Consider the following 12,241-nt stretch of genomic DNA (forward strand, 5'->3'; position numbering starts at 1 on the left):
TGACGGGCTTGCCGAGTTTAATGCGTGGTTATAATCTCCCTCTCTCTCTATCTCATATTGTTGAATACATTGTACATACCATTGTATGGTTAGAAATCTCTGTTTCTATGATGAATTTTGTGGTGCTTTTTTCATTGTCTTAAATATTATAGTTTGAGGCGAAACAGTACGTACATGACAAGGTTTAAAGGGGGGCCTAAAATATAAGGTCCTTTACAAAAACAGTTACATAGAATGTTCTTGCATATAGACAGTCTGGAAGACTAATACTTTATATTTGTTCCTATATTTAATGTTTGTTTTTTGGTCTTTTATGACCCTTTATGTTGATGTCTCGTTGAGTGTACATTGCATTCACCATAAAGCCCGTTAGAGGTTTCTCTCCCGTATCAGCGGCTGCATCTCTTCAGCTGCTTCCTCAAGGGGGAAGCCAGACTGTAGAGGCCATAGATATACAATGACTAGATTGAATCTAGATGTTCAATTACTAGATTGGATCTGTCTACCGCAGATAACAGCTTGTAATGTAATGTACAGGGTTTCTGACGCTAAAAGGCTTCTGAGATTTTATCAGAAAATGACATTCCAAGAGACAAACCAAGCAGTCTTAACCAGTGAAATCTCTCTGCTTAAAGATAAGGGTTGAGCAACACTCATTGACAAAGACTTTACTTAACCCAAACTTGCACCACTGAGAAATTGAACTGTTGTTTTAAGATGAATTTGGTTATACAGTATATTTGAAGTTCCCTCGCAATTCTCTTGAAAATTCTCCACCATCTGTGCAGAGAAATGCATTCTTATTATAGTAAAAATCTAAATTGTTTCTCTGATGCAGTTTCAATCTAGTAAGTGTACATTTATGGCTAACGACAACTACAAGCATCTGGGCAACACATAACGCACATTGGGTTCTGGTCCAGGGAGTCCTGTACCCCCAGAATCACTACATACCCCTTATATACATACAGAAGGGTCTTGTTTTGGCAGTAAAACACAGGGACATTGCAATCCTTAAAAATACATATCCATGAGCTAACCACATGGCCGGGAAGATTGTACACTAGACTAATGTCTGGGATTCTAGACCCCACTAGGCATTCCTAGTTCTACAGACAGAATGACTGACTGTTGCCTTGTTCCTCAAGACGGTCTCGTGCAAAACCAGTGATGCAAATGAGATTATTTACATATGACCCTTAGCCCCTAAAACGTGCAGTAAGCTCGGGTAGTGTTCATTCGGGGTGTTCAGATAGAACTATATTATGTAGACATGCGCTTCTCTGTCATGTAGAATAGGGAATCATGTCAGTTCTGTAACAACAAGACATTTCTATCTGTAACGTTACCTCCTGAATGCAGCAGTGTTTTCTGTCCTACATCGGCCACTGCAACAGCCCTCCTGATCTTATGAATATATTCTTAGTAAAGCTGTTTTTCTTCAGCACGTAAGGGATAGATTCAATCCGTAGCGCTGAAGATCTGCTGTATACTGGGATTCAAATTTAAAGGCAATGTTCCCGCGTTTGCAGAGACTGCATTCACGTTAAACGCTGCATATGTCGGCTCAATTGGAAATGACCTTTAACTTTCAATTGCGTTGTATACCGCTGATACGAGAATTATGTTCTCCTGTTCATTAACCAATTCAATTTAATTACTCAGTCTTCCCTATCAGGATTTGTATGATACTGATAGACATGAAACAGACAGAGGCCCAGTCTACAATAGTTAAATGTTTATTCACGGAACGTTCTGACGTGCACAGTACAAAGACCTTCAATTTATAGTGACACACATACTTCCACACCAACCATCAAATCCGCCCGCCAATAGAGATTAGGGGAGTCCGTGAGAATAGCAGACATCTGTTATCAAAATACTAGACACATTGTTCCCAAAACGTTGATTCTGACTAAGAACTACACTCCAGGTTATATTATTATTCCACTGACTAAAACCACACACAGTATTATAATAATCTAATGATTCTAACAATTACATACATGCATTATAATAATCTAATGATTCAAAACAATTTCATACAATCACATGGTTTCAGACTTATGGTTTCAGGAGTGTAATATTCTAATCATTTATTAAAACACATTTCCTTATCAACCGCAGATCTTCACCTCTATGGATTGAATCTAGCCATAAATCACTGAGTAGAATTGACACTATTTAGAAAGTTAATAGCCTAGACACATTGAATATTGCTCAGTTTGTTCCTTTGTTGTGAAGTGAAACAGAGTGATATTCAGTGTGGAAGCCAGGCTAGGAAGAACTAGGACCTCTTCAGTCCCTTATCACCTGTCCTAGCAAGGATAAGGACAGATAATATTGTTTACTCAGATGTTGACGTTACTCAACTGTAGCACAAAGGCATTAATTCTCATAGCACTTAAAAATCTTGAATATGTAGCCAATACAATGTTAAGGGTGATGGTCATATACAATATTCTTTCTCACTCTTACGGGTAGTAATCATTTGGCATAAACTATGGGTGATTATTGAGTTCATCACAGAGGTATACTGATCAGAAGGTTCTTTATTCTGAATGGAGGCAAAAGTCATTGTTGAACCACAAAGGAATAGATGACCACTATAGTCAGTCAGCTAGAACCAAGGTTAGGGTCAATTCCAATTGAATTCTTCCAGTTTATGAATGGACTGACTTGATATGGAATTGACCCCAACCCTGGCTAGAACCCTCCAGAAACATCTCACACACAACCCATCTCCTCTATATCTGTCCCACACATACATATCTTAAGGGGAAAACAAAACGGTCTCAGTTTACCATGTTTGAATGTGATTATGTTGTTGAGGAGTTACATAGGAATGATATGCAGTGTTAAAGGAATACTTACTTTAAAGCAGCGTTTCGTCAAATTAATTGCATCTCATAGTATGTATGGAAAAAAGGAAATGCTCTCTTTCCCGCTCTCTGTAAGGGAGAGAAGAATGTAGGGGGAAACAATCCTGGTGGCTCATCACAAGACCAGAGTGGGTGAATCTCAATAGTCTTCCCTACATTCCTATCCAACTTCTCAACACACATTGACGGAAAGGGTGCAGAACCTCAGACCTTCTCCTCCAATGTGTGTTGTTGAGGAGGTGAGGAATCAACTAAATACTTTTTGAGTTTTACCCTGAGTGTCTTTGATGCTGGAAAAGTTCTTTCACAGCTGAAGAATGTCTACATCCAACTCCCTAAAGTGTCGCTGCCTACAGGCACCAGGTGACACGGCAGGGAACTCGATCCATTCCACAATTTGAATTTACTACGTTGATTTCTGTTGAATGTTGTACCGATGTAACTGTTAATATTTACTACTATCTCACTGCAGACTTCTCCATGTATTAGATGGTGTGTGTGTGTGTAGTGTGCATTGCATTTCAATGAATGGCAGCGCTTAGCTACCTGACCTCTGAGCTTCATCTCATAGCGAGCCCTTCTTGGGTAGCAGCTGCTCACCTCCACACCAAGTGGTCCACCAAGTGGACTCAGAACCTGAGCATGGTTCGCAAAATTCCAGAACTGTTCCCAAAATGCCCTTTTTTTAAAGGAATCACGGTTGGAGGTTTTTCGGAAACTGGAGGTAATAAGCTAAAGGAAATTCCAACGTGGAACACTTTTTGCTTTTTTTTTTTTATCCTAGTTGCTCCCAATGTCATCGATGATCAAACGACAGACATGCTTCCCGCTCTTTAGTTGGAATGCCAAGCAGCTGTCACAATCAACCAATCAACTGACAGCAATTTAGTTAAGTCAATAACGGAATAAGATCAATAGATGTGGATCGCGTTCAGGACGGGAGCAATTTACTAAACATAGCAGATAGAAATACACTGAATAGAGCTAGCATGATGATTCCATACTCTACAAATCAGTGGTGTATGTTCTACGCAACATATTTCTATCCGAATGTACCACAATGCTGTGTGCCCTACTGAACGGGGCTCATGATCCAACTATTCCGTAGAAGCCAGAGAACATGATTGTGAACCTCAAAATTTCACCAACGAAAGCAGCTCTGTTGTTATGCCTGTTCAAAAAGTGTCAATGTTCAAAAGTTGAACATTTACAGATAATGTATATGATTGCCATTGGTATGAGAAAAATATCATTGTCATCATATATGCAGTGTTGTATAGTTATTATGAAGAGACATGATCAAATTATGGTTGAGGTTTCTTTGGCTTACTGGACTTGAGGGTGGGCGGGGCACCAGGGAGGGGTTGTCATGGTGATAATACATTTACCCAGAACCTCCTGCTGGCCTGGTGGGAAGAGGGCAGGAAGTCCTTATACAGAGTTTTACAGTGAGCTTCTATCTTGTTTTCATTCTCCATTTTCAATAGTCTGTACATTAACAATGCTTTTTATGTTAATATACTGTTTAACTTTACCATGAAATGTCCTGGCAAAGTAATACAAATATATTTATTTTAAAATACATAATGCGTGGATGTATTATAACCAGAATATTTTGATTTACTGTAACCTCGAAGCCTTGAATACTGTGTGTGTGTGTGTGTATATATCATGTTCCTAAGGTTCTGCTCTGCAGGAAATAGAGTGAAGTTAATTAAGAAAATCACATTCAAAAGGACAGAAAACCCAACGGCCAGAGAATAATTTACATTTCATTGTTTACTTCCAAGTTCTTGTTCAAAAAGGTACATTGTCTCTTTGACTTTTTAACAGTTAAAATGTGCTGAAGCACCGCGTTCCTAACTTCTAAAAGCTGCTTAGGACAAATACAGAACATTTCCATGGTAATAATAAAAAACAAAATTGTATTGTATGTATAATAAAAAGTGTAAAACACCTACACAGTAGAAAGCATTAAACGTCACCATTAAAATAAAATAAAAGAGAGAGGGGGGGGGATGTACAAAAGTCTGCAGCACGGGTATTTCCACCAGCGTGTGTCTGGTCCTGGTTGAACACTTCAAAACCAAATCCTTCCTTTCTACTTTGAAATAATCACTGATCGGACATGACTGGATAGGTACACCACCACTGCTTCCACCTATCCCCCACCTCTCAGATGATTTCTTCTAGGAAGTGAAGAAGGAAGGATGCACGTTAAAATTACTCAAGCGGTGTGTAAATAGCTCTGTTCAAATTGTTTAAAAATCCGTCCTTCCTGATTTCCTAGAGGTGGTCACAGAGCATAGGTGATTGGATAGGTGACAGCAAGGGTACCAACCTATTACTTTCCCCAGTCCAACCAATGAAGATCTGTGATTACTACGAGGGAGGGAGGAAGCATTTAAATAGCACTGGAACAGAGCCTGTGTGTGGGAGGGATTCCATGGTCTACTCAAACATGTCGTACTGATCATCGTCTGACCCTGACTCAGCAAAGTACTTCACTTCCTTCTTGGCCCTGCCTCTGCCCGGTCGTTCTCGGGACGCCACGCTGGATTGGCTGAAACGGTTGGAGTCCACATCATCATCATCTGACATGGGGGGCGGGGTCACGGCTACTTTCTTTGATGGCTTCTACACAGGGGGAAGACAAGAGATGACATTTAATTATCTTGTTGTATGGTTATTACAGTCTTTGTTTTTTCAGTATCTTCCTATATCCTACATGATTAAATGACACACACTCTCTCTCTTACCCTGCTGGCAGGGGTTTTGGGTGCTTTCCCAGGTGTCTTCTTGGGACTGAAATCATCCTCTTCAGATCCAGACTGCTTCCTCTTCCTCCCTCCACTTTTACCTGCACAGGTCAGGAGAAACACACCCAGGTTACACTCAGAACAGATGATATGTTCAGAGAACAAGCTACAGTCCAGGGGTTTTCAACATTTCGGTCCTGAAGAGCTACTGGGTGTGCAGGCTTTCATTCAATCCCTGCAGTAACACACCTGATTCAGACTGAAGAGGAAGAAGTGAATATTTTAAAACAGACGTGCTAAGAGCTGGATTATAACCCTGCACAGCCAGAAGCTCTCCAGGATCGGAGTTGGAGACCCCTGTTATACACTGTCAATCTTTAATATCCATGGAAATTGTATGGTGACTGATTCTCCACTGGTCATTGGGAGGTCAGCCTGTACCTTTGAGCGCTGGTGAAGGCTTCTTGGAGCCGGTATCGGAGTCAGAGTCCCAGACAGACGTGTCAAGCTTCTGTTTTGGTGGCGTTTTGGGCGCTGGTGCTTTCCTGGGTTTGAGAGCTGCATCCGACAGCTTCTTAGCTGCTGTGAGTAACAGAGTGAGCCAGTCAATATCAGCAAGACACCATGAGCGCATCTAAAAAGGCACCCTACTCCCTATATAGTGCACTACATTCAGCATCATCAACATTATCAGTATCTTTTTAACCCCCCTTGGTAGTGAGATTTGCATTAGTGCTCCTTCTAGTGGCAGATGGAGTTAGAGTCATAGATCAACCTGTCCTCAGGGAAATTCGTAAGATTTGAGTCCCTCCATTTAGTATATAATATGTTACGTTAAGAATGTAATAGCGGCCATAAAATATCGTATGAATTGGAGGATGTAATGTATCATATACATCTTGAAAGACTTACAGTATTGTGCGTCTTGTTGAGACCGGGCTGCTTCTTGTCCTAATGACAAAGGTTAGGAGAATTCCCATAGAAGGTAATGAGAATTAGGTTATGGTTAGGAAAAGGGGAAGGGGTAGCTAAAATGCCACAGTTGTCCCCGACGTGACTCAAAAGACGCAACCTTTGGGTTGCTAGACGGTCGCGGTATACACCCACCCATCCTCCCCATCGTTCTGCTTTAAGTAACCAGACCATTATTTAGTATGACATGTAACATTACACACAGTTGAAGTCGGAGGTTTACATACACTTAGGTTGGAGTCATTAAAACTCGTTTTTCAACCACTCCACAAAAGTCTTGTTAACAAACTATAGTTCTGGCAAGTTGAGTAAGGACATCTACTTTGTGCATAAGACTAGTAATCTTTCCAACAATTGTTTACAGACAGATCATTTCACTTATAATTCACTGTATCATAATTCCAGTGGGTCAGAAGTTTACATACACTAAGTTGACTGTGCCTTTAAACAGCTTGGAAAATTCCAGAAAATTATGTCATGGCTTTAGAAGCTTCTGATAGGTTAATTGACATAATTTGAGTCAATTGGAGGTGTACCTGTGGATGTATTTCAAGGCCTACCTTCAAACTCAGTACCTCTATGCTTGACATCATGAGAAAATCAAAATAAATTAGCCAAGACTTCAGAGAAAAACAAATTGTAGACCTCCACAAGCCTGGTTCATCCTTGGGAGCAATTTCCAAATGCCTGAAGGTACCACGTTCGTCTGTACAAACAATAGTATGCAAGTATAAACACCATGGGACCACACACCCGTCATACCGCTCAGGGAGGAGACACGTTCTGTCTCTTAGAGATGAACATACTTTTTTGTGAAAAGTGCAAATCAATCCCAGAACAACAGCAAAAAACCTTGTGAAGATGCTGGAGGAAACAGGTACAGAATGATCTATATCCACAGTAAAACGAGTCATATCGACATAACCTGAAAGGCCGTTCAGAAAGGAAGAAGCCACTGCTCCAAAATTGCCAATACAAAAGCCAGACTATGATTTGCAACTGCACATGGGGACAAAATGTCCTCTGATCTGATGAAACAAAAATAGAACTGTGGGGGTGCTTTGCTGCAGGAGGGACTGGTGCACAAAATAGATGGCATCATGAGGAAGGAAAATTATGTGGATATATTGAAGCAACATCTCAAGACATCAGTCAGGAAAGTTCAAGCTTGGTCGCAAATGGATCTTCCAAATGGACAATGATCCCAAGCATATTTCCAAAGTTGTGGCAAAATGGCTTAAGGACAACAACGTCAAGGTATTTGAGTGGCCATCACAAAGCCCTGACCTCAATCCTATAGAAAATTTGTGGGCAGAACTGAAAAGGCATGTGCGAGCGAGGAGGCCTACAAACCTGACTCAGTTATACCAGCTGTCAGGAGGAATGGGCCAAAATTCACCCAACGTATTGTGGGACGCTTGTGGAAGGCTACCCGAAACGTTTGACCCAAGTTAAACAATTTAAAGGCAATGCTACCAAATACTAATTGAGTGTATGTAAACCTGACCCACTGGGAATATGATGAAAGAAATCAAATAGGAAATAAATCACTCTTATTCTGACATTTTACATTCTTAAAATAAAAGGGGTGATCCTAACTGACCTAAGACAGGGAATTTCTACTAGGATTAAATGTCAGGAATTGTGAAAAACTGAGTTTAAATGTATTTGGCTAAGGTGTATGTAAACTTCTGACTTCAACTGTACAGTATCATACTTAATGGAGGTAGACCAATACGTCTGTTTAATGTGGCCAGGCTGTAGATGGAGATTTTTATATTGTTCCGTGTGTTACCTTTCTTAGCTGGAACAGGTTTGTCGAAGGCAGAGCTGCTGGAGTATGAGGAGAAGGCTTTGTCTTCCTCGTCACTGTCCAACTTCAGATCGTCTGGAAGAGAAGAGTAACAGACATTAACCCTCAGACTTATGTACAGACAAAGTCCTTTTTCATAGACAAACACACAAGACTGGCAATAACGACCTGATGGTAATCATCTTTAACCTTTTACTAAAGAAAGAACACGACAAGGCAAACATGCTGATCTTGTTGTGTGAACTCACCACTGTCATTGCTCTTTTCAGAGGAGAATGCTGATTTGGAGGAAGAGAATATACTCTCTGGTTCCTTCTTCTTTGCTGGTGAGACGGTGGTGGTTGCCTGTTTGGGCGGGGGGAAGATATCTTCATCATCCTCGTCATTGGCGCTGTGGTCGTTGTATCGGTCTTTAGTCTCGGAGGAGGCAGTGAAGTCGTCTTTGCAGGGCCGGACGGGCGAGGACGCAGCATCTTCATCATCCTCCTCTTCCTCTCCTCCATCCTCTTCCTCACTGAAATCAAAGGTGTACTTGGGCTTGACCGCTGAGGAACAGACAAAGTTCATTATAAGTGTGTGTTGTGTGTGTGTTTTATTGCAGAAAAACCAACACATTTCGGCTTTTGCCATTATTCAGGGGTTTCACAGAAATAAGAAGGAATGGGGCTTTTAAACATTCCAAAAATCACAAAAAATACACAAACAAAAACATGATGCCATTGGTTAAAAGAGTTGTAGAAAGATGGACCATGTGACCAGACCAGGAAAACTCTGGGCCCAGTTAATCTCTGGTGGAAAGATCTACGTCAACATGACTGGTACTGTACAATCTGTCAAGAAGCAATGGGACGAGCAGCAGTAGTTCCAGTGTTTGGGTTTTGGACATTGGGTTTTGGACGTTCCACTGGTTATTTGGACATTTCACAATTTTGTAGGTGTAAGAATATTAAAAATTTCAGAAGGGGACATTCGGCAAGTAACTTACAAAGAGAGAGAGCAAGCTACTTGTCCCGGTTCCGCTCCTCGTTCTAGCATCTCTTCGTCAAATCAAATTGTATTTGTCACATGCGCCGAAAACAACATTTTTCGTGAAATGTTTACTTACAAGCCCTTAAGCATTTCACTGTAATGTCTGTTGTATTTGGCGCATGTGACAAATAAAAATTGATCTCTTCTCTTAACATGTATTCACCCAGAACTTAATCAAGCAGCTGGAGATTTATGCAAGACTTTAGTTAGGACCTAGTTAACGACTTAACTGGTGTGGTCAAGAAAAATGCCCGTCCCAAGTCCTAACAGGTCAGTGTACATGAAAATGAAGAAAACACCTCACAACAGAGTGAAACAGGGAGCTACCGACTTGCCTAGTTAAAGAAAAGTTACATCAAATAGAAATAAAACTATTTGTCTGAACTTATTAAAAAAAAACAACAACACTTGTTCACGCTTTCCATTTTAAATGGCGGGCCCTAATGAACACAATTCAGGTAAGTGGTTACCTGAGGCCCGTTGTGACTTGGTGTCTCGGGGAATGACTACAGGTTCACTGTCCTCCAGATCGCTCTCTGATTTGGACTCGTCCTCCGACCAGGGATTACGCTTCTTCACCTTCTTACCAGATGATCCTTTGGGTGTGGGGGTTTTCCTGGCTCTTGGAGTACCTGGTATAGAGAAAAAGGTTTATTCATTCTGATTTTTAATCTATCATTTAATAGCCATGAAGTCCCGAAACTGTCTATGTTTGAGAGTTCATGTGTGATTAAAATAAATAAATTAATTTGGTGTAGTTTTAACACTTCTGACTCCCATCTACAAACTGCCCCAAGGGGGGGGATAAAATCCTTGGGTCCACCAACTTCCTCACTGTGTATCCCTCTGTCTCCACCTCTCCCCTAATTCATGACTGAACCCATCTCACTAAGATGACAGACACATGAAAGGAGAATGGAACATCTGCTGACCTGGCTCCTTCTTCTCCCGTTTGACCCGGGGGGCCTTGGGCTTAGCTGGGGTTGGGGCTGGTGTATTAGAGGAGGAGTTGAGGGAGTTCTCCCCTGTTCCTCCATCTGATCCCAATACTCCCATCTCATCATCAAACTCCAACTTCATCACCAGGTCTGCATCACCCTGAGAGGACAACACACACACACACAGTGATATGTCATGTCTATAGCCTGAAAACACACTGAGACCAGCACAAACAATGGAGCTTTATTTTGTGATGGAGTTATACAGTTGAACTAAGCTCATAAGGCATTGATAAGTGATATTCTTCAAGAATCAATGGGTATAATTAAAACAATTACCACAGACTGGGCCTTTAATAATGAGGCATAATCCATTTTAAAAACTACATGTGTTACCTTCTTCTTCTTGGTCATCTTCTTGGAGGCGTCAGTCTTCATGGCCTGTGTGATGGTGGGTACGACCCTGCGGCCGTACAGCGAGGGTAACGTTTCCTCCAGGTGTAGTTTCTTCACCTTGGGCTTGCCCACCTTGCCCTTCACCAGCTTGGTGCCTCTACCTGCACATATGTCTGCCTGCTCCTGGGCCTCGATTTTCTGTCACACAGACAGGGAGAGAATACACCCGTCACCTTTTGTAAATCGTGTAAGTCACTTATTGTTACGGATATAGTTATCCTGTGTGTGTGTGTGTATCCTGTGTGTGTTTCTTTTCTCTCCTTCTCCCCTCACAGGTGAAAATCATCACTCCCCAATCAGTCAACAATCAATCATCAATCAGAAGACACACCTCCTCCTATTTCCTACCCTATCACAGTTCCTTCCCCATGGTTTAAAAACCCCATCATTTGTTTGCTCTGGGGCAATCTCTAGCTCAATCTCTCTGTAAATGCCATGTCTGTAGGTCTCTGTGTTTCACTCTCGCTTTGTGTCTTAACCTCTCTTTCGTTTTAAGCACCTCCATAGCACTTTGTCATCACCTGTGAGTATTGTTTTTGGTTATGGTGTTTGTTTGTTTCTGGTGGGAAAAGTGGGAAACCAAGACAAGTCGCCCATGGGCATACACTACCCGTAGGTGAACTTTGTTAAATACACTAGTTAGAACTGGGCGGACCACCCACTGTATTTTTGGTTAGTTAGTTAGCTGTTGTTAAAGTAGGCTAGTCTAGCTTAGGGGTGTTTTTGAATACTTATTGTTTCTTTCCTTGGGTCCAGCTCAGCCCCTTTTCCTGCTCCCCCCATTACCGTGTGTTTATAAATAACGGTAGATTTCTGTTGTCGTGGTTATTTCGTGCACATTTTTACTTTGTCACAATAATAATTTGCATGAGTTATGTTACGGATCTCATTACCATCCCCCCTAGACTGTCGGGCCAAAAGGGATTCGTAACACTTATATTGAGGTGACATCAATGTTGACGGTTTACAATGAAAGGAGATAATAAAACCCAAACTAAATAAATGACTTTTCTACAAATAGATCCGGCTTTAGTAAGGCCAGGAGAAAGAGACCCTGAAGGTAACCGACCGACCTCAACTAAAGCAGGCTCACACAAGCAGGTATAAATCAGTGGTCTCTTCTTAAACAGTGACTCAGAGATGAGTGGCACCACTGCATGTAGAACTAGTACCACTCACATCCAGTTCCTCAATGAAGACAGCCAGGTCCTCCTTCCACAGGTCCTCAGGAGACTTCCTCTGCAGCTCATTCAACTCTCCTTTCTGTTGAACAACACACACTCAGTTGATTAAAGATATGGTGCTAGCAACAACAAGGTTGTGGGTTCATTTCCCGCCAGGACCACATACACATACTAAAAAAGTACTGATGTGCCCTTACTATGCCCCAAG

The 12,241-nt window shown here is 41.4% G+C and overlaps 2 protein-coding genes across 5 annotated transcripts in view; one reads left to right on the top strand and one right to left on the bottom strand.

Moving 5' to 3' along the window:
- LOC115128796 (retinoic acid receptor alpha-A-like) overlaps positions 1–4,979 on the top strand; it is a 116,471-nt gene extending 111,492 nt beyond the window's left edge. Inside the window, exon 8 of the mRNA XM_065017811.1 lies at positions 1–4,979. This exon is cut by the window's left edge and continues 659 nt beyond it. The gene's annotated coding sequence lies outside the window, so the exon portion shown is untranslated.
- The window catches only part of LOC115128561 (DNA topoisomerase 2-beta-like), a 31,437-nt gene continuing 23,839 nt past the window's right edge, over positions 4,644–12,241 (bottom strand). For 2 of the 4 annotated variants that reach the window (XM_029658489.2, XM_029658487.2), the window contains exons 27-36: positions 12,029–12,112; positions 10,790–10,987; positions 10,388–10,553; positions 9,926–10,087; positions 8,675–8,971; positions 8,409–8,501; positions 6,554–6,592; positions 6,083–6,223; positions 5,642–5,742; positions 4,644–5,519 (exon numbers count right to left, since the gene is read on the bottom strand). In XM_029658489.2, coding sequence (XP_029514349.2) covers positions 5,334–5,519; positions 5,642–5,742; positions 6,083–6,223; positions 6,554–6,592; positions 8,409–8,501; positions 8,675–8,971; positions 9,926–10,087; positions 10,388–10,553; positions 10,790–10,987; positions 12,029–12,112 — 1,467 coding nt within the window. In that variant the 3' untranslated portion in view covers positions 4,644–5,333. The remainder of the gene's footprint in view (positions 5,520–5,641; positions 5,743–6,082; positions 6,224–6,553; positions 6,593–8,408; positions 8,502–8,674; positions 8,972–9,925; positions 10,088–10,387; positions 10,554–10,789; positions 10,988–12,028; positions 12,113–12,241) is intronic. The other 2 variants (XM_029658488.2, XM_029658490.2) reach the window with 2 other exon arrangements.

The sequence above is a fragment of the Oncorhynchus nerka genome, linkage group LG4, assembly GCF_034236695.1.
Source record: "Oncorhynchus nerka isolate Pitt River linkage group LG4, Oner_Uvic_2.0, whole genome shotgun sequence".
Lineage (NCBI taxonomy): Eukaryota > Metazoa > Chordata > Actinopteri > Salmoniformes > Salmonidae > Oncorhynchus > Oncorhynchus nerka.